The sequence below is a fragment of the Aspergillus affinis genome (assembly GCF_023601865.1).
Source record: "Aspergillus affinis strain CMG 70 chromosome Unknown NODE_53_length_213089_cov_87_399433, whole genome shotgun sequence".
NCBI lineage: Eukaryota > Fungi > Ascomycota > Eurotiomycetes > Eurotiales > Aspergillaceae > Aspergillus > Aspergillus affinis.
The window spans coordinates 137,255-164,099 of record NW_026515834.1 but is presented as its reverse complement, the minus strand read 5'-3'; the positions used below and the strand labels follow the sequence as shown (position 1 = coordinate 164,099).

Genomic DNA, 26,845 nt, shown 5'->3' with positions numbered 1-26,845 from the left:
TTCTCGGTCACTTGAGGCCAGTGGAGATGGCGAGCGCGTATCCGTTTCAGCTGGGGCTCATTTATCACCACGCCATGCCCTGCGGCATTAGTGGCTTATTGGCCGATGAATGGGGGGGCTCTTCATTCTGACTGGATGACATCTTGGGACTCGCAAGTTGCGTAACTCGTATTGCATTTCTGGGCTGATCGGCGTCTGATTCATGCAAGGAGAGTGATCGGCAAGGCTAGTCAGCCACTAAAGGTACTAAAGCATAGCTAAGACCGGGCAAACCATACCAGCAGCCGCAGCACGCATTCCAGCAGAAGCGTAAATGCGAAACCCCTTCCGAGGGCGGGGGCAGGGGCCTAGACTGCACACCGTAATGTCTCATACATTCGAGATGATCGAACCCATTACATCTGGGGGGGATGGAATGAGAGGTTTTATCTTTGCCTTTCTGATCTGTCCATCCCTCATATTATTGTTCCCCAACATTGCGAGCGCATTATGATTTCTAGTTTGAAAAAGCTCTCAAATTTGAGACCCTCAGGATCGCCATGGCTCTCGTCCCTGCGGTCATCTCGCTGGTTCATCGTTGCTGTGATCTCAACTGCGTATCTAACGGTATGGCGGAGTCTCGTCTCTTTATGGTTTGCTTGGTGCTGACGCAAAACGGGTTGAAATCTAGACCCTGTTTTTGTATGGCATGGTATGCTGCAATTCTCTTGTGAGAACGTCCCTTCCACAGCTGAATGGTATCAGATTGTCCCCATCATGCCCTCGGCGCTGGTCGCACGAGCAGGTGTGTCACCGGATCAGCGTATGTCACTGCAACCAAGGTCATGTCCAGATGCTCGCTGACATTACTTGCAGAGGCATTTTGGACAAGTATCCTATTGATCTGTGAGACTGCCACGGCCTTTGTGGCCTGCCCGATCTTTGGATTTTGGGTGGACTCATCGATTGGTCGCAAAATCCCGTTTCTGGTAGGCTTGCTTTTGCTCGCCGCCGCCATGGCTTTCTTTACCGCAGCGCGGTCCACTACGATGTATATCGTGGGGAGAATACTACAAGGTCTCGCATCCGCTATGGTAGATGTTGCAGGTCTTGCGCTGCTGCGAGATGGAATGGGCACCGATCGTTTGGGAGAAGCCTTGGGGTACGTGGGTACCGGCCAAATGGTTGGACTCATGGCAGGACCTCCGTTGGGTGGCATAGTGAATCGTGCTGGGGGGTATTATGCGGTCTGTATCCTAGGGTTTGCGATTGTCATCGTGGACGCGGTGATGCGCTTAGCGGTGCGGGAGCAAAAAGGCGAGGACCAAAATTCCAGCCAAATGGTCGAAGGAGCTATTGCTGTTGGGACCGAGGAAAGCTATAGTAAAACTTCCGTTATGGCGAACAGTGCAAATGCCGAACCGAATCCCCCAGAAGCAAATGCTGTGTCTTTTTCAGGTCTGAAATTGTTGAAGCAGCCACGAGTGGTCATCACACTCTGGGCCCTCGCTATGGATGGACTGATAATCGGTGCTTTCGACGCGGTGTGTACTGTTCACCCAGCTCTCTGATGTTTTTTTTTCTCCAGCTCACAATGCCTCAAGACTCTGCCTACCTATGTGGAGCAATTGTTTGGATGGGATGCCTTTGCAGCAGGATTACTCTTCCTCGCCATGGCAGGGCCGGCACTATTGGAGCCTTGGTTTGGTAGGTCCAATTCCGATTACGCGGGGTGCTTGCATCGAACATTCTGGGCGTCTTTTGATTGCGGAGCTAATGTCCCCTTCAGGACGACTGTGCGACCGTTTCGGCGTTCGCATTATGGCAGTTCTGGGGTTCGCAATGTATACCCCGCCACTGGTGTGCCTGCAATTCGTTACCCAAGATAGTATGTCACACAAGGTTCTACTCGCCGCGCTTATGGCGTTGTGTGGCCTCGCTCCCTCGGTGGCCCAGCCAGCCCTGTATGTGGAGTCGCAGATCGTGCTGGAAGAAATAGAGCAGCGCAGTCCGGGCGTCTTCGGCCCGCAAGGGGCGGTCTCACAGGCATTTGCCGTGCAGACAATGGCCAACTATGCCGGCCTCTCGGTCGGGCCTATCATTGGGGAGAAAATGCTAAGTCGGTATGGGTGGAAACCAATGGCGTGGACATTAGGGGCATTGGCTGGAGTGACGATCCTGCCTATGTTCTGCCTCAGCCACATAAGCTTCACCGGACAGACACCGCAAGGGGAGGTACAGTCTGGCGGTGATCAGACTAACGAGAGTTAGAGTGCAAGTTGGAATCCATTAGGTAATTTCCACAAACCCAATTTTACAGAGAATTCGCAGGTCCAAGGCGGTTTTGGTGCAATTGGTTTTCGATGTCTTGAAAACGGCGTTGACTTCGCCTTGATTGACTCGTGTTCAGATCCAGCTGACTGGAGCGGTTTCAGTATCGATGCAAGGGCGCGCTGTGGTCAAGCTCTGCCCACGCAACAGTTTGGCGGAGATTTACCTTCTCAATATCCAGGCACAATTGATTCACATGATAAATAGCCTGCCCTTGTCGCTGTAAAAAGATGATCCATTGCCATTGACATTTCCCTCATTTGTCTTTGTCCCGCTGCCTTGCTTAACTGATTCCCCGAGATGACCCCCCTTGATTCTGGTCGTTTTACTTTCCCGGCCGAATGGGAGCCCCATGTGGCGACCATCCTAGGCTTCCCATCAAAAGCGTCGTCGGTCGAATCTCTTTACGAACCTCTTTGTAATGAGATCGTGGACCTGGCCGCAGCCATCGCCGACTTTGAGCTAGTGCGTTTGCACGCGCGACCGGAAGATGTACCTGCTGCCCAAGCACTGGTTAATCGTAAATTGCGCGATCCCTCGCAGGTCACCATTGTCCCCGTGCCAATCAACCATTGCTGGGTCCGCGATACGGGGCCCGTGTACGTGCGCGACGCGACTGGCCAGTTAGACCCGAAACAAAGGCTGGCTATCAGCTTTGAATTCAACGAATGGGGCAACAAAAACGGCTGGGCCGGTGTCGATGAGTATCGATACGGGACACCGGCCATGACTGCAGAAATTTTGCGCGAGAACACCGACTTTGCGCGCAATGTCATTGCCGCAGACAATTCGCCGTCCCCAGTGCAGGCAGTTGTGTCACGCATTCGTGCCGAGGGCGGCGCCCTGGTGGTCGATGGAGAAGGCACGCTCATCGTTGCGGAGAGCTGCATGGTCTGCGAGGAGCGGAATCCCGGTCTATCGCGCGACGACATCGAGGCCGAGCTCCGTCGCGTGCTCGGTGTCGAGAAGATAATCTGGGTCCCCGGGCGCAAGAACCTCGACATCACGGATTCGCATCTCGATGCCGAAGTGCGGTTCCTGCGGCCGGGGGTTGTTGTCTGGTCGCGACATCATCCTGACTCGGACCAGGACTGGCTAGATCTGTCAAACGAGGTGCTGGAGGCCTTGCAGAGCCAGACAGATGCAAAGGGCCGGAAGCTAGAAATCCACGCGGTGGAAGAGCCACCAATAAGCGCCTTGCCGTGTGCAGGAGACGACGAGTTTGTGTCGGGGTATGTCAACTTCTATTTCTGCAACGGGGGACTCATCATGCCCAAGTTTGGCGCGGAGGGATGGGACCAAAAAGCGAAAGAGACGCTCCAGGCGTTGATGCCAGAGAGGGAAGTGAGACAAGTCCACCTCAACGCCATTCCACTCAGCGGCGGTGTCATCCACTGCGTTACCCAGCAGGTGCCTACTCCCTTGGCTTAGTCTTCTTGCTGGCAGGCTTCCAGAACGCTCGCATATTAGACCATATTAACCAAGGCGATTCGCCTTTAAAAGTCTAGAGCATGGTATTTCGACGTGTATAGATTTTATGAGGACCCGAGGAGCAGGCGTTGTTCAAATAAATTATGTGATCAATCAGTCTAATTGCCTTGTTCTGCGAAACAATTCAACACTTAGAAAAACATATAGTCGCACCGTCCTACCATCACACAAAATTAATGTACAACCGTGAGTTGCTCATGATGATGATTGAAATGATGGATTTCGACAAGTTTGGATGATGGGAAGGTGTAGAAAGGAAGAAAGAAGAAAGAAGAGGGAAATGCTTGGCAGTTGCACCTCAGGCAGCGAGGCTATTGAATGATGTCATCGGTCGTCGCCTGACTCGAAAAGCCGAAGATAAAACAGTCTTCAGCAGCAGCATTCTCCGTAGGCTATAAATCCACCTACTAAGAATAATTCTGTCATAGGGAAGAGAGAAATTTCCCCTCCATTGACCCCCACTACACCAAGTGGAACCGCCCCGTCATCATCCTCCCATTGGAACTCCGACGAATGTGTATAAATTCTTACCCCTCCATACTCCATACTGAGTCCCTCATATAGCGTTCATCTTCACCACGCCATCTTACTCAAACCATCACCCCTGGCTATTGTTCACGATGGACCCGATTTCTCCTCCTCCAGCTCTCACGCACCTCTTCACTCTCCGATGCGCCGTATCACCGCCCATGGAAATCGGCACGGGGCCCTACGGTCGTCGCCGCTGCGTTCCGATTGAATCCGGGACGGTCCGTGGGAAGTCTCTGAATGGAGAAGTGATTCCAGGGGGTGCAGATTTCATGTTAGTGCATTTATCTCGTCTTGTTTTCTTCATGTCTCAGAATGAGAAGCCGAAGGACTAAGGCGTATGTGACAGGCTCGTCGAGACCGACCAGACAACGCACGTGAACACAAACTACGTCATCAAGACTGATGATGGGGCGTTTTTGTATATCAGGTTCGTTCTACCTGATCTCATCTCCTTTCATAGAGAGGGTTGACCATCCATAGGACGGAAGGAACCAGAGCCGGTCCCCCAGAGGTCCTGCAGGCCCTGATGGAAGGTGGACCGGTTGATCCATCGCAGTATTGGTTCCATCTGCATGTCAAGATCGAGACGGGCCATGACAAGTATAAATGGTTGAACAATCGGGTCATCGTGGGCCGCGCGACTAGAGCGAAGGGCGAGGTTGCCTATGATGCATATTTCCTGGAGAATACGGCGTAGATTGGATTCTCGAGTGTCCTCGAGCATCTCTTGAAAAGTATGAAGAGAATGTTGAGGGTATTATCTATATACGTAACGCATGATCTAAAGCTTTTGTAGGAAACTGTCCTGATTGCGCAGCAATTCTGCCAAATCGACGTATTCTCCTTGGCTGGTGTCCTGTCGAGCAAGAACCTCGTCAGCTAAGTCGTGGGCCCAGCGGAATTCCGAGTGGTATTGTCGAAGTTCGGATAGTCGTTGACACATCCAGTCTCGTTGAATCGGGTCTTCGGTCTCGATGACCGCCATCAACAGGGGCCAGTGTAGTCGGCGAAGGAGTCGCGGCTCGGAGGTGTATTGCTTGCGAGTGATTTCAAGGATGTTGGTGACGGCATGACGATGGATGGTGGCGGGGGGACCGGGAGGGCGGAGAAGGCGGCGATGGAAAAGAATCTGAGCGTAGAAGGTACTGACGGCCATATTAATCGTGTTGAGGGTACGGCGCATCGAGGTTGGGCCAGCAAATTTAGCCGTTATAAAAAGGTCAGAGTATTGCTGAGTTGTTAGCGAGTCCGGTCGCGGCATAAAGGCACACAATGGCTTACATCGTGAATTGACATCATTTCATTGAACAAAGATTCACCCTCAAAGCCACTGCGACTGGGATCATCAACAAGCACCTGCCACGTTTTGTACCGCAGCGTCATGGCGATATGAATCAATTCCAAGCCACGATAATTCTCCATATCGTCCGACACTTGTTGATCAGGATATTGCTTTCCATAGAAACAGCGTCCCCAAAGACGAGCGCAGCGATACAACCGATCCGGATGAAGAGCCGGAATACCCGACCGTAAAACATACTCATACAGCGATTCCGTGGTTCCTTGAGGACGGCAGCTCACATCGATGTAGCTGGAAATTTGTTAGACCAACCGTGACACCCATCAGAGAGATAGGACTTACAGTATCCAAAGCAGCAGTTGTTCCGGGATGAATGAGACGCGGGACACCGATTCATCCGACTGTTCCGAGTCAATGGATAGAAGCACATTGTTCACGTCCTTGATGTGGAACACTTCCGGATGGGATTCCAATAAGGATCGCACACCTTGCAAATGCAATTGAAGATGGTGTACACAGTGACCAAACTGCCATTCGTATGTGATCATTAAAAACATGGTGGCGAAAATAATCTCTAGCTCCGTCGGTGTCACTTGAAGTTTGGTGGGGGTTTCTAGTAATTGGCGGAATTCCTTGACAGCCAGTCCGTAATGGTAGCGACCGTGATCTTCTGCCGTCGGACGCCCCGGAGATCGAACTATGAGCCCGTTGCGATGCATATCGCTGGCTGAGAGAGCTAGTATCATGCGCATGATGACCTTATTCGTCGCAGCCGGCCCCTGGTACAGATAATTGAAGCTGCTCCACTGCCAGGACTTCATATAGTAGAACACCACCGAGGAGGATGGGAAATACTGAAAGTATTTTTTGTCATGGTCGGAGAGAATCAACGAGTTCGAACAGGCAAGGTCTGGTTCCGAGAGCGATGGGTATAGAGGAGAAACTGGCGTGAGGGGAGGAAAGCAGGGCCAGCCCGCTGTGGAAAGCGTCTCCGGAAGGATCGGGGTGAAGTCTGTGATAGTGCCGGGATGCTGCCATATCGCTGCCAGGGTGCTTGCGTACTGCGGATTCAGAATCCCGTGCGTCGCAGTCGCAGAATTGACGGAGACTATATCATTTCCCGACCACCGAGGCTCAGCCGGCTGGAGATGGCGGACGGAGGCAGGCTTGCCGCGCTTTACAGGAACTCCCCATTCGCAATTCAATCGCAGATTGAAACAGCGCTGGCATGTTGGACGCTCCTCACCACATTTCACCTTTCGACGGCGGCAAGTGCTGCAACCTGTCATGTCATGTTAGTCACTGGCGATCGGTGTACTCCGCGGGGAGAAACTGCGGAGAAACCCTGGAGAAACGTCAAATGTACCATTTTTGGAGCGAGGGGCGTTTCGACCCGACATGGATTGAATTGCCCGCTCAAAGAAAACCGATCAGCCCGAAGGCATCAGTGAGAGGGAGATAGGATATTGGGAGGGAGTGAAGTGTGAGAATAATGAAGCCGAGCAAAGCGAGGAGGAAGCGAAGGGAAGAAGAGAAGAAGTTCGGGAAGCAAAAAAAGACAAACTGCCGATAAGCGATAAGGCTGACTCAGCTCGTTGAGATCGCCCGTTTGGGAGAGGCAATTCTTTTTTCTTTTCTTCTTTCCTCCTGCTTTCCTTTCGTCCTCTTTTCTTCTATTTCCCCCTAATCCTATCCACTGGTTCCTGTCGATCCTTGGGTCTCCCCATCTTCATCTATGGTCGATGATCCAGGTTACGGCTATTTGCTTGTCCGCGTTCCCTCAATGCGTCCAATTCTAGACCATAGTACCCTACCATGTCATCATCGGCAGGGATATTTACTTTAGACAGATTCAATGCATTGTATCCATCTCATTCTCGAATACTCTTCTCCCACTGCGTCTTCGTCGTTTCATACAAGGTGTTGTTCGTCACCATCTCCCACCCGATCAAAGCCAGCGACTTTCCAACCACAACTGCTTCTTCGTGGGCATCGTCGGTGCCAGCCGCAGAGGCAAAGGTCGGGTGATGAGGAAACGATCCGTCGGGGGCAGGGATCCCAAACATGGTATGTAAGGTGGGGAGTACGTAGCTGACATTGCCTGGTGCCGTTAGCTTTCCATCTCTCGCCGAGATGATGAGATACAACGCACCGATGTCTGAAGAGCCAGTCATAACCTTATCATGGCGTTTGAGTACACTGCGAGAGTAACGTGCCATATGGGACTGATATCGATCACATAGCGTATCGTTGATCTTTATGTCAGTGTATAATTGGTCCCTATCGAGGTCAGAACTGTTCATGATGAAATCGTTGGGGCAACACACTCAACGATGTTGACCTCACATCCCGTTGCCAATGCCCCGGCTTCTATACAGTTCCGGACTTTGACCATCAGCCTGTTCAGCCCTTTTAACGTCGGGCTGCGGACCTGCCAGTATGCCTTGGTATACGAGGGGATCACGTTGGCGACTTTAGGAGTATCGAGGAAGGCACAATGTACGCGCTCATCAGGCTTGAGTTGCTGGCGCAGGACGGCAACGTTGTTATACGAGGTCACCAAGGCATCGAGTGCATTTATACCCTCCCATGGGTTACCTCCTGCATGGGCACTTCGTCCTGTGAACTCGCAGTGGATTTCCTTCCTGGCGTTCATCAAGACGCCACCAACGCCTTCCTCCCGCACCCCAGGGAAGAGTTTCTTTGGACCTGCGTGGCTAGATGAAGTTAGTTTAAGTTGTTTACACCACGGGAGGAAGCAACGAACGCCATCAGTGAGATATCAACCCCCTTATAAGCACCATTCTCGATAAGTTTAGCCTTTCCACCGCCATTCTCTTCGGCAGGAGTTCCCAGGAGCTGGGTCCGACCAGGAATGCCATATTGTTTCAGAATAGCAGAAAGAGCCAAAAAAGCTGACACGCTACTTGTCGTGATCAGGTTATGGCCACAAGCATGGCCGATATCGGGCAGGGCATCGTATTCAGCGTTGAAGTTGATTAGACGGCCTCCAGAGCCGCTGATGGCTTCAAACGAGGTGTCGAGGCCGTAAGCATGACGAGTGACGGTGAGCCCTTGCTTCTCGAGAAAGTCGCAGATAGTATCGTGGGCCTTGTGTTCCTGATACCCCGTTTCCGGGTTTGACCATATCTGGCCAACCTGTCAATGGATTTTCCGTAGAATGACGGGATTGACAACATTACTTGATGATTGAGGCTTCGCAGAGAGGACTGCAACGTGTCCAACGCTGCATCCACCGAGACCTTGACCTCATCGATACTCGGTTGATCTTGCGGGAAGGCCATGACTGTCTGGAAATGGACACGGGGATTGAAACTGGTGATTGGGAAGTTTTCCGTGGAGATTATCGACACTGGCTACGAAGATATAGCGTCAGCGTGCTCGGCACTGCCCCGTTCCCTATCAGCGGCATCGTGTCATATAACGTGCTCGGCAAGATAGCGAGCACATCATCGCTAATACGGATTGCTGATAGGATACCTCGCCTATCTAGCTATCTTCCCCCTCAATCTGTCAAATGCACGTCGGCTCCATCTGCTGCACCCCGCATTCCTCATGGGGGCCGTGATATCATTTTCTTATCTGTAGAGGAGGGGAAATGCGACGCGCAACGCCACCACAATACATATCAGAGTGGTTGGTGACATCAGACGAATCACTCTGCGGGCGCCAACGCCACAGATATCGGTAGATACCAGAAGCAGTAGAATCCCTAGGCCCAGAACTGGAGAGGCGAGTGGGTATCGCTAGCAATAGCAGTGGCAGCAGTCGCCGAATAGACCCAAGTTCACGCAGGGCCTCCGGCGGCCAGGTGCTGTAGGAACTGCTTCTCCGCACGATCGGATCTGTGGGGAATAGAGAGAGTGGTTCCAAGATTCGGCACTTTCGATTGTTTACCTTCCCATTCCCACCAGCTGAAAGTGACAAGCTTAGTAGGAGTTGTGATAATCATTCGGGTTAAGGTTGGTTCTTTTGCCGAGCAGGGCGTGGTAATTGGCGAATCTGCCGACGAGCGCTACTCGGCCACTGCCCGTGCGATCGGTGGCACCAAGGGCCCCAGGGGAGAGAGAATTAGCGCCAAATGCCAATGCCTTGTCTTCTAGCCGACCTTCTACGAGTGGGTTTCATTGGCCCAGAATCTTCGATGGAGCCCACGACCCACGGAACTTGCGGCGCGGACCACAAGCCAATTCCGCGGTGTGGGTGCTATCTTTGCTGCAGCTTCATCCAGGGGCGACTACGACAAGAGCTTGGCTTGAATCGTGTACGATCTTGGCTGGTGGAGGCAACGAATCCTCGACAGAGTTTGATCTGCGTCCCTGGAGGTGCGGAAGTAGCTATGCGCTCTCCGGTGTGCAGGATTGTGTTGAGTCAGGTATTTTCCGTCTCGCTGTTTCAGCTCGCCTCTGGATAAAATGAGGAAGACGCCCTGATCTAGCCTTGGATTTTCTCTTCTCACCAAGTATGAAGACCTTCTGGAAGCCATCCGTCATGGAAAAGCAGCCCAGCAACGGCAACAGCGCTCCCGGGGAGATACGTGAGGTCAATGATCTCAAACTCCAACGCGAACCATCTATCGTGCGAGATGTCGATATTGGCCATATGCTCGAGGTTGATGCGACGCCAGAACAAGAAAGAAAAGTTCTATGGAAGCTAGATATGATGTATGTTGAGCCACAGTCTCCTACCTCAATGATACTGACAAGGTAGATTGATCCCACTGATGGGAGTCTGCTATATGATGCAGTACATGGACAAGTTGGCTCTGAGCCAAGCCACTTTATTCAATCTGCGCGAGGATCTGGTAGGTCAAATGCACTGCTTTTGTTTAGCATACTGATCAAAGTAGAACATGAAAGGCACCGAATATACCTGGACCTCTGCCATCTTCTATTTTGGATATTTCGCGTGGAGTTGGCCTAGTTCTTATCTGATCGTGCGCCTACCGATCGGAAAATACCTGAGTGTCTCGGTGTTCGTATTTCACCACAAACTCAATACACGCAGTGGCTAATCGCGAATAGGTTTCTATGGGGCGGTTTTCTGCTCTGTCACGCCGCAGCGAAGAACTTCGCAGGCCTGATGGCTGCCCGGTTTTTCCTGGGAGTAGGCGAGGCTGCGATAGCTCCTGGCTTCTCCCTTATCACTGGAATGTTCTACAAGCGAGAAGAACAGCCATTACGGTAGGCTTTCACTTAATCTATCATCTATTGCTCACCCTAATGAATCCAACAGACAATCCGCTTGGTTTCTCGGAAACTGCATTTCGACAGTCATTGGTGGCGTCGTCGCCTACGGAATCGGCAACATCGAAATTCACACTATCGCCAGCTGGCAACTCCTCTTCCTCTTCCTCGGTGCTATCACCGCGGGAATCTCGTTCTTCCTGGTCGTCTTTCTCCCGGACTCGCCTAAGAATGCGATTTTCCTGACAAAAACCGAGCGCGCCATCGCATTGCAACGTACCCTCAAGAACAAAACAGGCGTCATGGACGCAGGATCATTTAAATGGAGTCAGGCATGGTTGGCTATTCGAGACCCCCAGACTTGGATCTTGGTTCTCTATACATTCTGCGTGAACTTGTCCAATGGCGGCATCACCAGCGTAAGCTTCCCTTAACCGCCTCGCTCTATCCTGCTTTTAACTAACTAACTCATTACTAACACAGTTCTCCTCAATCATTATCAACGGCTTCGGTTTCTCCCAAATAAGATCACTGCTGATGCAAATGCCCCTCGGAGCCGCCCAAGTCGTCTTTCTGACCTTTACCGCCACCTTCGCAACCTTCGTCCCGAATACCCGAATCCTCATGATGATGCTCAACACGACCGTCTCGATGATCGGCATGATCCTTGTGTGGAAGCTGGACGATGATAATCAGAAGGGTCGCTTAACAGGCCTCTCCCTGGGTGCTGTCTTTGCCGTCAACATCCCACTCTCCTTGAGTATCATCAGTTCGAATGTCGCTGGATTCACGAAACGAAGCACAACGAGTGCCTTGCTTTTCGTGGCCTACTGTGTGGGCAATATCGTCGGCCCTCAGTTCTTCGTGGAGAGCGAGGAACCCCATTATCCGGTACGTTTCCCTCCCCGTTTCACACCCTCCAATTCATGGATGGGCTTCACTTGGAAACAAAGCATAAATGACTGACGCGAGTGAAATATACAGACGGGCATGAAAGCCGCTATTTCGGGCCTTGCGCTGGGCACGTTTTTCCTCATCTGCTTGCTGGTTTATTATATTTTTGAGAACCGGAGACGAGATGCCACGTACGGTCCTCCGACCGAACTGAGTGAGAGTGAGGAGCTGGCGCAGGGGTTGTCGAATAAAACGGATACAGAGATTGAGAGTTTTAGGTATCTTATATAGGTCGTGTGTTAGATAATAGATTTAATTTAATCATGCTATTCTTTCTGAATCAAGTATCTGTTGTATGTGTAATTGAAACGGGGTTATATATTGATCTACGAGGGCAATTTGTATACCTTGCTCGCTTATTGGTCGCAGGAAATGGGTAGTTGATGTCTTGTCAAAAGATAGAAGAACAGGTAACTTATATAACTATCCTTCCATTTCTATCAAACTGTATATATCTAGAACGCTAGAAGTGTATTCTGGGACGTACTCTGGGACAAGCTACTCATATATATGAACATACTAATTAGACGAGACTTGCTTTCCAAGAAGAATGAGAATGCCTATAGTGTGAACGGTCTGAAGTAGAATTGAATGTCCGTGGTGATTGAATAAACTATTGACTGAATAGAATGATCATGACAGTTTTCCCCCATATATGAAATGGCCATAGCACGGTCATTATGCCGCAGGCATTCAAAATCAGTACTTCTGCAGATTGCAAAACCATTCACATGAGACTTGAAATGAAGCCACCTACACAATAGCCCACTGCCACGGAAAGGAAAGCATGAAAAAAAAAAAAAATTGTTAGAAGGAATCTACGATTACTTAAGAGGACGTCTTGATTATCTGGCAATAGTATATCAAAGGCCAGTGACTATAATGTCTGGATGGGATTATATAAAGTGTTGACCTAATATATACACCTCCTTCAAGCTGGCTGGCCTCCTTTACTCTCTAGAGTCTAGAGACAACCCCTTTCCCCATGATCGATCTTGGATAGGAAAGACGATCCATTTAGCAAGAAACACCGGAAGGAGCGTTCTTGCAAGAGGAGTCCTTGCCACCGGACAGGTCAACGCCGGACCAGGTCCAGTCGGTGCAGCTGCCGGAACCGCAGAGGATGTAGATGGGGACAGCGCTGGAGTCGACGGAGCCGGTGATGCCGTCGAGGGTGATGTCCTTGATGGGGATGTCGTTGGAGGGCTCGCCGGTGGGGCCGCCGTTCTTGTAGTCCTGCTGGATGACAATGCCCTTCTTGTGGATCTTGGAGAGCTCGATGTTGGAGTAGGTGACGCCGGAAACGTCGCCGGTCTCGTCGACGATGGTCTTGATGCGGATACCGTTGTCCGAGTTGGTGACGGTCGAGTCGGCGATCGTCACGTTGCTGACGGTGTTGTCGTCACGGCCGCCAATGGAGCCGATGGAGATACCGTGGCCGCCGGAGCAGGTCGCACCGCTGAACTCGATGTTCTGGGCTCATGTTAGTACTTGGAACTATTGTTTCGTTGCTAGAGAAGGAGAGGGTAAGCTACCTTTCCGGAGTTGATAGCCAGGCAGTCGTCCTGGTTCTTGACAACGGCGCCACGGATCTGGACACCGTCGGATTCGCCGACATCGAAAGCATCGGTGTTGTGGCCGCCGTTGGAGTCACCGTCGGAGTTGTCGATGTGGATGTTCTCGAACAGGGTGTTGGTGGCCTGGACGGAGACACCCTGGACAGGGGTGTTCTTGATGTTGAGGCCGGAGATGGTCGAGTCCTCGAGCTTGTGGGCGTACAGGAACTTGGGCTTCTTCTTGCCACCGTTGGTGCCCTTGCCGTCCCACCAGCGAGAGCCATCACCGTCGATGAGGCCACCCTCGGCCATGTTGACGGTCAGAGACTTACCCTCAATACGGATGAGAGGGCCCTTCCATTCCTTGTAGCCGAAGGTAGTGGTACCCTCGAAGGTGATGGTGGTGCCATCGTCAACCTTGGACAGGTCGAGGGTCTCACCGGCGGGGACCTCAACGTCCTTGACGACGACGGTGGAGCAGCCCTTGACGCTCTCGGTGGCCTCGGCGGCGGAGGTGATGGTGCAAGAAGAGTCCTTCTTGGTCAGAGAAGGGGCCGGGGCGGCGGACACGAGGGAGCCGACAGCGGCGAGACCGAGGAGCTGGAAGGAACGCATATTGGTAGAAGTTTCTGGTCAACAGAAACTAATGGCTGGATTAGGGTGAGGAAAGAAAGAATGAATAGCCTGATCAACAGAAGCAAAAGGAGAGAGGGTAAAAGAGAGAATGAATGAACGCGATGGGTTGAAGAGAAGAGAAAGGATCCTGAGGGTTCCGAGCAAGACGGTTTTATATCAGTCGTTGCGGCCAAGCTTCCACAGGCAGAGCTTGACTTAGGAGGCATTGCTCTGGCTGGTCGCCCTATCGAATACCATGATTCATTGGTGGAACGAGAATTAACCCACACGGTGCTCCATGGCTGCGATGGGAGGGTCCACTTGGCCATTGTTAACCTCTAACGCCCATGGCAAGCTTTGACGCAAGTGGGGGATGGCAGGGGGGAAGGGGAGTACGGAGTAATGCAGCCTGCAGCACGGTGATGCAGACGCACGGATTCAAAGGCATCCGGTTAGTGACGAGTCTGACGAGTCGACAGGCCTTCAGGCTTCCGCCAGCGTCCGGGACAGTGGCCGATTTCTCGAAGGCCACGGCGATGGTATCTTAGCGCCTCTCGGGGCCCACATGGCGCCGTGTCTCAGGCTGTCTCAGAGTGTCGGAACGGCGGAGCCGATCCTTCTTTTACCGGGTGGGGTGCCCCTGGCCAATTCCACGATCTGTCTGGTGGGAAATTCTCGGGTTCTTCTGTAGGGCCTCCAAAAGCACCTTGGCAAATATCAAAACGTCGCGTTGGCCCAGACGGTGGTTCCTCCGGTACAGTTGCGTAGGGCATCCGTGAAGCCCAGTAAGGCTGCCAAGGGATCATCACCTTCACAGGTGTCTGGGCAATATCGAGCAGGGCTGCTTCAGGTCGATAGTCGATACATAGTGTGCACCGTATATGAGTTCAAAAGTGGTCTGATCGGGTTGCCGTTACGAGGCCTGGATAATTCGGTAAAGGTCCGAATAACCTCCTCGTTAGCGGTGATTTGATCAGAAAGAACACCCGGACCCAGTCGATATCAAACGGTTTTATTTCCCCTGAATATGGGTTAGTTAGGCCGCAAAAACAGAACATAATTCCGGTATAGTCTGTATGCAGGAGGCATTCTGCAGCGAAATTATGGCCATGCGCCAGGAGTGTCATCCTCTCCCTTCATTTGCATCCTGCCTACGTAGCAACGAGTCGGCCTGTCCTGGAGCTGACCGCGTCGAGTTTGTAGTTGGTTCCAAGTGGGTCGTATCCACGGTGGGTTTAGAGCGTTTCACTTTAATATCGTGCCGCCGGAGTGTGGAGTGCCATGCGAGCTGACCGGCAAATGAGCTTGAACGCGGTTCTTAGTCCTGCTGCTCCTGATGAGATCAAGCAACTGAAGCGTTCCTGGCACTGATCGGAATGTCTTCTTGATTTTTCTTGATTTCTTGTTTAATAGTTTGCATTTGCACTTCGATGTGAAGTGTGCTCGGTAAGTTGTATATTTTTATAGTATTCTCCAAGCTATAACTGAATTCAAGTAACATCGGTATGCTAGTCGAACATGCTAAGTGACCCTGCGCTATAAGTCTCATTTAATCCGTAAACTGTTAAATTCAACAATGGAAAGCACACCCGACGCACAGCTCCGAAATAGATCAAGCAGCGCACCTTCGGGGTTAGTGTCCGACAGGATCAGCTTATTCAGAGTTTGATGGATCCTGGCGGCGCATTCCGACAATCCCATGGCTTCGATTCCGTACTTTCTAGACTTCAAAAGCCCAAAACTCATGGTCCACAGTCTACAATGTATTCCACATGTTTATCCACACCTAACCGTCGACTTCCTACGGAGTAGATGTTACGGAGAATGGAGTGATGCCGTAGAATCCGAGTTTCTATAAGTTCTATATATGTTTACGGAAACGATAATAGCAATATATGACCTCCGTATGAGTTTACTGTTTGCAAATCTACTCTAACAAAGTCTCAAGTACACTGTCCAGCGACGCTTCGTGGTGGTTATGGAGAGGGATATCTCATATCAGGCAGCATGTCCACGGAGAAAGTCCCCGAGCGATAGATTAACCGGATATTATGCATGAAGGTCGACACCTCTACGAACCTATCAGATGAATGATCTAGAACACGCGATTATTGAGTACTTCTTATTCTCGATATTACTCCCCCATAACCGGTCTTCGTTCTTTCGACCCCTATTCACGTCCAATTCAAGGAATCTGTGCCTAGCAGAAGGTCTCCTTTTTCTTGATTAGTTTCTCACACTGCAATGAAAATGCCTACACTGAGTATTCCGTAGATTAGAAATTATCACATATCCTCCACAGAGAAACGCGCAGAACGTCGAATTCTTAATTCTCGTTAGTCCTCGGGACTCGAGACTCGACCAGTCCCGATATCGATATCAAAACGCGTATCATGTCTCACTCTCCAGTCCCTTCTCCAGTCCCTGTCGCCGCATCGAGCCTTTCATGATTAGTGATTACTGGTTACTGTCTAGCGTCTGGACTTTAGCCCCAAAGTCCGTACGGAGCAGATTCCAGCTTTCCCACCTGCGTTCCCACATCACCAGAAACGATCCATTCTGCGAAGCCACCGGGCTAACCCCAACCTGCGCTAGCGCTGTCGATCTCACTTGATTCTTGATGAAGGGCGCGAGATTCATTTCGGGGGTTTTTTTTTCTGTTTGTTGTCCTCGGCCTCCGTATTTCGTACTGACTGCCGGATTTATTCTAAATGAATTTAATCTAATCTATTCGGGCGCGGACTCCGAATCCTGGATTCCCTCATTTGGAGACATCTACCCATACACTGTAGACTTGAGCTCCCCCCCTCTTCTCTCTCCGATTCTCTAAGCGAGCTCTGTCTAACTTAGTTACCCCTGTCTAGCGTTGAAACAAGAGCACGTTCCGAATCTTGCTGCCTTGGTTTCTTGCTTGGCTGTTTTCATCCTGACTGGTGGACTTAGTTATGGATTATGAGATATGACATGTTGCAGGAGTGCCGGATTCCGCGGAGTTGGTTTTTTGTTTTCTAGGGTTCGCCATGATGTATGTTTCTGAATCTTCGAATGTCCATGTGTCCGGACCACAAGGGATGTGAATCCAGGGGTGGTGGAATAGAGAATTCCAGCCGGAAGAACATAGAGCCCCCAATCGGTGAGATTTCCGCGGAATGTAACCTAACTCTGAACTACTTGGGTGCATTATTTCGACGCTGCGAGCGTGAACAAGCATGCAGATGGAGCTGAAGTGTAGGTCCGTTCCTGTCTGGGATGGTTTTCCTACACCTCAAGGTCCTAGGTGTCTTTTTGACTCTGGTTAGGTTGAAGAAATTTTGTACTGATCTTGTCAGCTTCTCCCTCCCGAAGAGACGCAGGAATATCTCCGAGGAATGAACGTACTAGGATCTTTGTTTGTGAACCCTCAAATTTGAACGAGTTTGAAATCTAACAACAGCCCCGATACATTTGCATTTCACACTCGAGCCTCTGTCACTCTTAAATATGGCGCACTATATTATGTCGAGGTATAGGATTAAGTATTAGGATATTGGGAGGAGAAGGAAAGTAATGCAATAGGAAACAGACAGTCTCATCCCTGTTAACGCCTACCTTATGCCCCGGAAACAACACCCAGACACCTCCGTCAGCTCTCTATCCCCATAACCTCAGTCCTCCCGCCGTATCAAAGTCCCAGCAACTGTTTAAGCTCGGCAATGACAGTCGTCCCTAGCACATTCAACGTACCAGGCTCAGTCAACGGCGCCAGCTTCTTCGAATGTGTACATCTCTCCTCTGCCGGAACCCCATTCATCCGATCCGTTAGCCACAATGACGCCTCGGCAAATCCATCCACCTCTAGAAGTGCATGCTCATGCGTCACCGTCTCTTTGTACTCAACGCTCACACCATCCGCGCAGTACTGGTCTACTAGAGCGGTCGTTGCGTTGATCGGGCTGACCTCGTCTAGCGTGCCCTTGTACACGAACAACGGGATGCCCGGAGTATGCTGTCCGAGTTCGTTCTCACGATAAACCCGCTGAAAGATAGGATTGCTTTGAATGTCATGGTCCTTGTAGTAGGAAAGGACATCTTCGAATTGAAAATCGAGGATGTTGGGAACCAGACACTGTTCACGGGCGTCGAAGAATTTCTTTCTCCGGACAGGGTCATCGGTGACTTCGTCTTCGATAAGCTGCGCAACGTCGGGATATTCTCACGCGAAGCCATGGGCTCCAGACGCGACTAGCCCCGCAAAGAGGCCCTTGTTGACCGTATCAGTCGTCGTTTGAAGATTGCCAATCACGCCGCCCAGTGCAGCTCCGGCCAGCTGCAGCTCCCGGGCATAGGAAGGCTGTAATTCTGCGGCAAAGCCGGTTGCTAGGCTGCCTCCTGAATATCCCCACATGGTAATATCAGCGTCAGACGTAACACCAAGCAGGTCAGGCGAAGCCAGAACTGCACGAATCCCATCTAGGACGGCGTATCCGGCTCGGTTGTTGGCCAAAAACGCGCCGTGCGGTCCTTCAAAATCGGGAATTGATACGATCCATCCTTTTTTCGAGCAGCGACAAAATAAACGGTATATGGACCTTGTAGGTGTTACCCAGGATGCCGTCATTGTCTGCATTCTGCTGCAAGGCATAAGATGGAGCGCAATTGACATACGGAGAACCCTCGGGCATCTGGTAAGATAGAAGTTTGGTGGTGTCCGCATTTTCCGGGACCAGAACTGTGGTTGTTGTAGCGGTCGCATTGTTGAAGCTGTCGGTGGACCGGTAGAGTAGTTGGTACGAATTGGACAGCTTAATGGGGCGGTTCAGGAGACCTGCGATCGGATGCGGAACCTCCCTAGAGGCAAGGACTGTCCCTGCCGGCTGGTCTTCATAGCCATTTGGAGGCTGGTAGAAAGGGTGTTCGCTAGGCGGAACGGGGCCAAATGCCCGCAGGTCGAGCGTCGGCAAAGAGTGGCCAAGCGTGAGTAGGAGAGGGAGTAGAGACAAGAGAGATTTTATCATGTGTTTTCAGGCATATTTCCCTCTAAGAATCCACGACAGGGCCCGAAAACCGGATTTGCCGCTCGTTTTATTGATTGTTGACACGGTCGCCCGTGAGCTCGAAAATTTCCCGCTATGCAAGGGGCACAATATCAGATATCAGGCGCAGGTACACTCCGCACGAAGGACCGTCAGATCTTAGATGCAACTTCTGGTTGCGATCACCAGATTTAGGAATTTGACCAAGCCCGTCGCAATCTTTCTCAACCCGTCGCACAGCTGACCCCAATTCCTACCCAGCCATCATCTAGATAAGTTATTCCACTTCCGGGTGACACAACATATCCGATCGCATGCCGTCCAAGTACCCATGCATTATCGCCTTCAACTCTGCATACGATTGCAGGAACTCGCGACTCTGGATCCCATAACTCTGCTCGTTCAAGTCCCACTCGACCTCGGGAATATCGGTGACGATCTCCCGGAACGGACTGAAGTTCCAATTCAAGAGATCCAGCAATTCACTGGGTGTTTTGCTCAGGCTCAGCAGCAAGGGTATATCGACCGCAATGTCGATATGCAGCTTGCGTAGCTGACGGATCTCAATATGTGATAGGGATCGCGCCAATGCAACCACGCGGTCCTGAAATCCTAGGAGGTGCTCCAGAGTGGACGTGCTGTGGATATGGCGTGGTGCGCCCTGAATCGAGAATTTCAGGTGCATGGATTGCACCCATTGAATAGTCGAGGGGAGCGGTGCATAAGGCGGGATCGCCTTGCCGCAGAAGAGGATATATTTATTGTCGAGGACGACCTCGTAGGACGTGGTCCCGTACCATTCGGGAATCAGTTCATTGTGAATTTGGTGATTGGTGCGCAGAATTGCCGGACAGCATGGCAGATTATCGGTGCGCAGGTGGACGGTCTTGTTGCGACCGCGGATCAGCGGGAAATTGCGGATCGGCACGTTGGGGATCAGATATCGATATATGCACAGGCGCACTTCAGCTGGGAATTCGAAGAAAGGTAGAGCAGAGGTGGGTGACGACGCCATGGAACAGACGGGACAGCAGTGACAGATTGAATCGGCTGGCTCATGCGGTGCAGTTATTTACTGAGCTCGTCACGATGAGTCTTGCTGAAGGAGGAAAGTGGTTGACGTTGCTTTGACCGCTGGCAGCGGTTCTGGGCGATGGTGGGGGTTTGATTCTAGCCCTTTGACATGGGCCAATCATGGGGATCAGCCATTCAGCCTGGTCCAGGGATCGATCCGACATGATGTAAGGCCATGACTAAGAGATGAAGATGGGTTGATGGACTATTCTAGTAACGAACACAGGAGGGAGGAAAATGGATGGAGGATGAAGAAGGAAGAGAGAGGGGAAAGAAGGCACGTGGGAGATGGTCACTCATGGCCGCCTTAGGAAGCCCCGTGACACCGGGCGCCCCATCACCAGGAGTTTATTATGCGAAAGAATCCATTATATTAATAGAAAAAAAAAAAAAAAAACAAAAATTCCAAAAAAAAATCACAAGGGTATCTAGAATTTTACAATTGAGACAGAAGGAAACAAAGATGATGATTGTCGAACAACGTCCACCACGGCGTTTCTCTGGCTTCTTCCTAATCAGCTCATCGACGACGCCTGAACGGTAGTAGTACTGTTGACCTGAATGACCTCACACTTTCGTTATCATTCTGGGCCCGAATTCTTTTCAACACCTTGTTCATACCGGAGAATGAATTCCTAGGTGGCGGCTTTTCCCCATAGATGGCCTTACAATCCAGAAGAACCTCTGCTAGCTCTACCGCGTGCTTGCGGACAGCTTCAGAGAGCGGCGTCGTCTTACTTTCATCAGCCTTATTGATATCGGCCCCCGCAGCCACAAGATATTTGAACTTCTTCCACCAAAGAGCCGTGTTGGTATAATTATAGATCAACAGCAAAAGTGGCGTTCGACCGCCGGGCTCGGTAGTGATGTCGACATCTACCCTTTCAATGAAGGGGCGAATGGCCTCAATTCCCGTCATGCTATTGATTGCAGCATAATGAAAGCAAGTGTATCCACAAGACGAGTAGGCCTTACAATCAGCCCCACGGAACAACAGTGGTTCGATCATTGAACCGCTCCCATCTTTGGCTGCGGCCATCAGCGGGGTTAAGCCATCCTTAGATGGGGCGTTAATATTCACTCCGGCATCCAGTAAGACTTTGACCCAGTGAGCGTTCCTCGTCTCGACAGCTAATTTGAGTGGGGTATTGCCATTTGAGTCGGGGGTTTCGAGGTCTAGTTCGGGCCGGTATGTTTGAAGCATTCGGACTGCCTCAGGGAAGTGACGAATCGCGTGGATGAGTGGCCTGTCCCCGTCGTACGTCTCTTCGACCATGACTTTGCCATGCAAAAGGGTCTTTATGTCATCGCTATCTTTTCCTTTGATCGCCTTGACAAGGGATGCGACCGTTGCTGTGATGCCATTGTGACTCGGAGGACCAGATATGGACGACCTGGTCGCACTGTCATTGGCATTTTTTATACTGTAATCCGAAGGAACAAGATTAAGAATGCTATCCAGTTCTGTATAGACAGTATCTGTTATTGGCCTTGCTTCTTTATCGAGAGAAAGCATTCTGAATATGAGGTCTGCGTACTTCTCCGTCGCTTGGCGGTACTGAGGATACTGAGAGGGCAGCACGGTAAGCCATGACTCTACCTGAGGGTTAAGAGCCAACGGTGATACCCGATAGAACCTGTCGTTCATATTTTTGGGATTGCCATCGTGCAGTGTCCTCTGTTCATCCAAACTCCGAAGACCCTCTTCCCCGCCGAGGCCAAATGCAAGAACGCGCATCAATATGCAACCGAAAGACCAGACGTCGCTCCGGCGCCCGAACGGGATTTCCATATGCACCTCCGGAGGCTGATAGGTGCTATTCGGGTATCGAGGCTCATCCATAACAGGGTATGTGTTGTTGTTCACAAATTCAGATATGGTCGTCGTCGGGCCTTGGTCTGGCTCGTCGATGATGGAGATGCCGAAGTCAGAGATTTTCCACTGTCCCACGGGGAAGCCGCGTCGGAAAAATAAAAGAATATTAGATGGCTTCAGGTCCCTGTGGCGACACTTTTGTTTTAGAGGTTGGAGACCCCTGTGCAGAAACGACAGCGCTCCGGCCAACTTCAACATCTCTGACATCAGGTCGTGAAGGGTGAACTCGGATGACAATTCCCGGTAGCGGCCTTCCAGAAACTTGTCCAAATCCATATTTGCCCAGGGGAAAAGAATGTTGAAGTCGCGTCCGATGGTGACCGTGGCAAGACATGAGACGATGTGTTCATGCTTCGATAGACTGGCGCGTAGTAGAGAGAGATTCTTCATCTCGGTTTTAAAATGACTGCGGATAGTAAAACACTTCCGAGCAACGACGAGATTCTTTTTATACTGTCTTCTTATTAGTTTAACGTTGTTCAAGCAAAGCTAGCAATTTGCTCAATTACTCACATCTAACGGTCCTTCATCGTCGTGGTCAGACAGGATGCGAAAGTGTCCTCTGGCGATAGTCTCTTGGTCAACCACGCCAAAGCCTCCGCCTCCAATTTTTCCGCCACCATCAAGAAATGGAAGCCTCCAGCCTTCACTCCTTTCGATGTTTTGCCCCTCCAAGATATCAATCGGACAAAAGATATACCTGCCATTGTAGAAATGAATTGCCCACATGTGTCCCAGGAAGTTCGGATCCTGTAAGCCGGGTAAATCGTACGTTGGAATATCACAATCCGCCCGATTCTGCTGGAGGAAAATCGCCCCAAAGTTTGCCCAATCTTCCCACCTGATCCATACCAAGATTGAAAGTGTCTGAACATAGCGCTCTTGGACCTCTGCGATCGAGCTCTTGTCGAACCCCGGAGCGAAAAGGTCGATGAATGTTTCCAAACGTGATTGGGACCAGATTTCTCGCAATGCTCCACGCGAAATGAACATTTGTGGGGGGGTTTGGCACTGCTGCATCTCTTCCCCCAAGAGTGTAAGAATATTTTCGCAGAACTGGTCAGGCATATCGTAGGTGTCGCCGATTACGTGGATGAAGATCACGAGACGGGCAGCATCACCGGAGAGGGCTGGTAAGAGGCCGAGAATACGGTAAAACCACTTGTCGTGGGGAAGCAGGAGCGTGCATCATAAAAAATGTTGCATGGATCCCTGGGGTTGAATGATAGTTCTGCAGATGAATGACGCGCGACGGATGAGAAGGGAAGAAAGAGGAAGAAAGGAGTTGGGGAAGGGCGAAGGAGAGCCGCAGCACGACACCAGAGCAGCAGCCAGCAGCCAGCAGCCAGCAGTTCCCGGTCGGTCCCCTCCCCATGGGGTTGGGTTGGTCAATGGGCGCTAATTATGATGTCTCGGCAGCCTCATTGTGCACTAATTTCCCGGCTACACGAGGCTACCTGGTTGCCCGTCCCTTTGGTCTTGCGTGCATGCCCCCCTATGCAGGTGATACGTAATACGTCAGCTAGGCACTAGCTAATAGGCCAATGATGAGTTCAACACGTTTCCGCTTCGTATTCGTGGCTAGTAGTAATTTCCTGGAAACGGAGGACAAGCGATGTGCCTGGCCGAGTGATGTGGACGCACGATAGAGGCGTACACGGTGAGTCGATGACATTATCCCCTGGCGGATCCCCTACATCTACTCGGATATACATAGATCTAACACGGGTCGAGAACGTACGTTATTTCTCATACCTATGATCTCTAGGGAATATTTCGTGATTTGGTAAAAAAACAAGGGGAAGAAAATGAATATTATTACAAATTAGTTCATTCTCTACTTTATGATTATGAAAATTTCAAGCCTCTCTAACAGTTAATCTCTCATACTGCGGTCTCCAAAGCATGCATTTGATATCCAGGCGCCCTCTCAGACCTCACGGAGGGTTTGAACTTTTTAGACCTACCGATCCGTTTCAGTTCGGAAAAATGTTCCTTGACGTGGCTCGCTGTCTTGGTTTCGACTGTCGGAACTTAGCAAGATATTCCGTCCAAAATATCGAGAACCACTTACAAATCTGGTTGGTTGCCTCTAAGCTCACGCCGGCGGTACCGCTGGGAACCTGGTATACGGTAAGATGGCTTCTCCAAAAGCATCCGGATGAGACCTACCAGGAAGAATACCAATATAAAGGCTAGCGCATTTAATCCTCTGTAGTATATATTAATGAATAAGCCCCAGTCATGGCGACATGTTACGAGCCGGAGGACTCACGTAAAAAGAAACAACAGGTTCGAGAACCCGTTTGAGCCGAAGGCTTCGGTCAACTTTGGAACGAACATCACCAAAAGACCGAGCCCGAGGAAATTTATCATTACACTGAAGCTCATTCCTACCTCTACCCACAGTCAGTTCCGGCATACAAGGAGCCTTGTTCATAAATGAGACCTACCACGGAAGGCAAGTGGAAACACCTCAGCACTGAATGTAAAAGGCACAGGCCCAGCGCCAATTCCGTAGAGAAATGTGAATATGACAATCGAAAAGACCGAGACAGTTCCCAGGCGGGCTTTCTCGTCCGCCAGTCGAAAGAACCCGCCAATGGCTGCTATGGTAATGAGCATCCCTCCTAGAGAGCAGAGAAGAAGAACCCGACGGCCTTTCCTCCAATCAATATATCGATAAGCCGGAATCGTGAAAAGAAAATTGGCTAAACCAAAGCCTGCATATAGTTCGTCAGCAATTCTAATTTCCCGTGAAGGGCTCTCAGATATACCACCCACCAAAATTCAACCAAGCGGTTTGTACGTAATCATCCGACTCAGCCTTGTCATTTGGAGTGTTCATTTGACGGAATAGAATTGTGGAGTAGAACGACAGAACGTTGATCTAATAGAAAGTTGGTTAGATGGGGTAAGTTATGTGACCATTAATCCTCAAGTCCCTCATGTAGTAAGACTTACCCCACAAAGCTGCTGAGACGCCATTACCACAAACGCAGCTACACAGGCCCTGCGGTTTCGAGGTATACTCCAAAGACACCACACTCGCTTTAGAAAGGACATGTTCCGCACCAGCTGTTGATATGGGTATTGGGCCTCGGGTTGCGTTTCGTCTCGTCCAGAGGAGGCTTGTGTCCTCGACTGTAAGAGTTCCGCCTCGGCCTGTAACTGACAGTGAATATAGTATAAATCCCGCGCGGCTTGGATATCGGTGCCTCTCAGTTGACGTAGACTTAGGAAAGCACCTCTATAATCATTCCTGCGGATTAAAAATCGCGGTGACTCGGGACAGAGGAAAACAAGAAAGAGTAGCACGATGGCCGGTATAGCAGAGGTGCCGAGCAGAACCCTCCATTCGTGATTTACGATCCAGACAGCCGCGAAACCGACAAATATCCCACTGATGTCATATTAGTAACGAGAAATCTAATCGTGCATTACAATACGTACAATGTGTCAAATAATTGCCACATCATTAGCAGCCGCCCTCGAATGTGGTCTGCTGCTGCTTCTGCGGCGAAGACTGGAGCAACGGATGCTTTGGCACCGATCTTACGCAGCCGGAGATTAGCAAGGTACACAAATAATATATGATTTGGAGACACCTACCCCAATCCCAAGTAAAAACCGACATACAAGCAGTTCTTGCCATGTTTTACAGCGGGCAGTACCTGATCGATTTATCAGACCCTCTCCACACCAAGGAACGAGGAGGAATACCAATTGCGAAGGCGGCACAAAATACAGCCGAGATGAAAAGCGCGGGTCTTCTTCCAAACCGTCCTTCTTGTAAAGGGTCACTTAACCAAGTTCCGCTGTATAGGGTTAGACAGGTAGATTTCATCGGGTTGAAAAGTCGAAAACTGACATTAAACTGCCGGATAGCCAAGGGGCGGCGTCGATTAGCCCGGAAAGAATCCTATAGTTAATCCAATCGCCGCCGGCATGCTTCAACTCCCGTTGCCACCCAGGAGAGCTTGCATTTATAGTTGATTGCTGCCAGCCTCTATGGTCCGATGTCAGAGGACGATTCCTGCGAGGTCGGTAATTTTATAGTATCACTGCTGATCAACTTACTGGGTAATGGCGGCACATGCCGTCGTCAAGATCGTAACTTTCAGGTCTTTCGTTTGATCAAGAAATGTCAATTGATCTTCATTTTCGACAGCCTGTTTCTCAGCAGCAGTAAGACCAGATGCGCCACTTCCCTCCCGAGCCACTTGCGCTCCTTTCAATAGGAGGTTCACATCAACAACGTCGCTGAGTTCCTTATGATGGTCATAAAGACGCTGAACATCATCCTTGAGCTCCTCGGGAAACTCGACTATTGGAAGACCAAGTCTGCACGAGTGTCAGCAAGAAAAGGATTATCGTCTCACTCAGTAGAGGCCACGACATATCGCATGTTGAGGTACCTACCGAGGCATGATCAGATATTCTCCTGTTGGTCACAAAATATCCGATCGTTCAAGTAAGTTGACAAGGCGGCTCCCCCAGCTGAAGAGGACAGGTGATAAAGAAACGCCAGTCCAAAGAGGCTGAAATGTCAAAGGAGGGTTTTAATAGCCTGATTACATCCTTAGTGCTGTACAGCCTTCGTCCCAGGTCCAGACGCCATGCATCATGCATTCAAAGTCCTTTCAAGGGGTACATGCTTTTGAAGAAATAATCACCTAACCAGAGGGGGGACCTAAAAATGCTAAGAGAAATTCCCCTTCAACCTCACTGTGCCACCCTAGTCACAGGCGCAGCGGGCCAATCTCGTATTCGAAGCGCTCACTCATTTCCACTCGGACAGCCTCGCCATGCTGCCTGCATGGCCGACCCAACTTGGTAATTGACCTGTCCACAGACATGGTTTAATGTGATTGACTTTTGCCCGGGCACAGCAGGTTGTTCGCGTTAGCGTCTATTTT

At 50.6% G+C, this 26,845-nt stretch overlaps 8 protein-coding genes across 8 annotated transcripts; 3 read left to right on the top strand and 5 right to left on the bottom strand.

Moving 5' to 3' along the window:
- Positions 1 to 489: 489 nt before the first annotated feature.
- Positions 490 to 3,741, top strand: KD926_008345 (peptidyl-arginine deiminase domain protein; the record flags this gene model as incomplete). The annotated part of the gene is made up of 7 exons (XM_053101059.1): positions 490 to 606; positions 671 to 691; positions 745 to 802; positions 856 to 1,532; positions 1,584 to 1,686; positions 1,769 to 2,214; positions 2,611 to 3,741. 7 exons carry the CDS (start codon positions 490 to 492, stop codon positions 3,739 to 3,741), a joined length of 2,553 nt encoding a protein of 850 aa, XP_052955369.1.
- Positions 3,742 to 4,421: 680 nt separating this feature from the next.
- Positions 4,422 to 5,029, top strand: KD926_008344 (DUF3237 domain-containing protein; the record flags this gene model as incomplete). Its single annotated transcript, XM_053101058.1, has 3 exons — positions 4,422 to 4,603; positions 4,679 to 4,759; positions 4,813 to 5,029. The coding sequence occupies 3 exons, from the start codon at positions 4,422 to 4,424 to the stop codon at positions 5,027 to 5,029; spliced, it is 480 nt and encodes a 159-aa protein (XP_052955368.1).
- Positions 5,030 to 5,113: 84 nt separating this feature from the next.
- Positions 5,114 to 9,605, bottom strand: KD926_008343 (Peptidase M20D; the record flags this gene model as incomplete). Its single annotated transcript, XM_053101057.1, has 9 exons — positions 5,114 to 5,563; positions 5,614 to 5,923; positions 5,975 to 6,907; positions 7,550 to 7,912; positions 7,960 to 8,349; positions 8,400 to 8,782; positions 8,836 to 8,968; positions 9,279 to 9,498; positions 9,551 to 9,605. 9 exons carry the CDS (start codon positions 9,603 to 9,605, stop codon positions 5,114 to 5,116), a joined length of 3,237 nt encoding a protein of 1,078 aa, XP_052955367.1.
- Positions 9,606 to 10,117: 512 nt separating this feature from the next.
- Positions 10,118 to 12,024, top strand: KD926_008342 (MFS general substrate transporter; the record flags this gene model as incomplete). The annotated part of the gene is made up of 7 exons (XM_053101056.1): positions 10,118 to 10,317; positions 10,364 to 10,457; positions 10,503 to 10,627; positions 10,678 to 10,836; positions 10,889 to 11,258; positions 11,323 to 11,730; positions 11,824 to 12,024. 7 exons carry the CDS (start codon positions 10,118 to 10,120, stop codon positions 12,022 to 12,024), a joined length of 1,557 nt encoding a protein of 518 aa, XP_052955366.1.
- A 786-nt stretch (positions 12,025 to 12,810) lies between these two features.
- Positions 12,811 to 13,964, bottom strand: KD926_008341 (glycoside hydrolase family 28 protein; the record flags this gene model as incomplete). The annotated part of the gene is made up of 2 exons (XM_053101055.1): positions 12,811 to 13,266; positions 13,329 to 13,964. The coding sequence occupies 2 exons, from the start codon at positions 13,962 to 13,964 to the stop codon at positions 12,811 to 12,813; spliced, it is 1,092 nt and encodes a 363-aa protein (XP_052955365.1).
- Positions 13,965 to 17,625: 3,661 nt separating this feature from the next.
- On the bottom strand, positions 17,626 to 18,958 carry KD926_008340 (LIP-domain-containing protein; the record flags this gene model as incomplete). The annotated part of the gene is made up of 3 exons (XM_053101054.1): positions 17,626 to 18,135; positions 18,214 to 18,494; positions 18,547 to 18,958. The coding sequence occupies 3 exons, from the start codon at positions 18,956 to 18,958 to the stop codon at positions 17,626 to 17,628; spliced, it is 1,203 nt and encodes a 400-aa protein (XP_052955364.1).
- A 295-nt stretch (positions 18,959 to 19,253) lies between these two features.
- Positions 19,254 to 19,991, bottom strand: KD926_008339 (uncharacterized protein; the record flags this gene model as incomplete). The annotated part of the gene is made up of 1 exon (XM_053101053.1): positions 19,254 to 19,991. One exon carries the CDS (start codon positions 19,989 to 19,991, stop codon positions 19,254 to 19,256), a length of 738 nt encoding a protein of 245 aa, XP_052955363.1.
- A 579-nt stretch (positions 19,992 to 20,570) lies between these two features.
- Positions 20,571 to 26,356, bottom strand: KD926_008338 (uncharacterized protein; the record flags this gene model as incomplete). Its single annotated transcript, XM_053101052.1, has 12 exons — positions 20,571 to 22,379; positions 22,440 to 23,056; positions 23,894 to 23,950; positions 24,001 to 24,049; positions 24,099 to 24,138; positions 24,202 to 24,319; positions 24,380 to 24,649; positions 24,711 to 24,816; positions 24,891 to 25,329; positions 25,798 to 25,935; positions 26,007 to 26,270; positions 26,349 to 26,356. The coding sequence occupies 12 exons, from the start codon at positions 26,354 to 26,356 to the stop codon at positions 20,571 to 20,573; spliced, it is 3,915 nt and encodes a 1,304-aa protein (XP_052955362.1).
- Between the last annotated feature and the right edge of the window lie 489 nt (positions 26,357 to 26,845).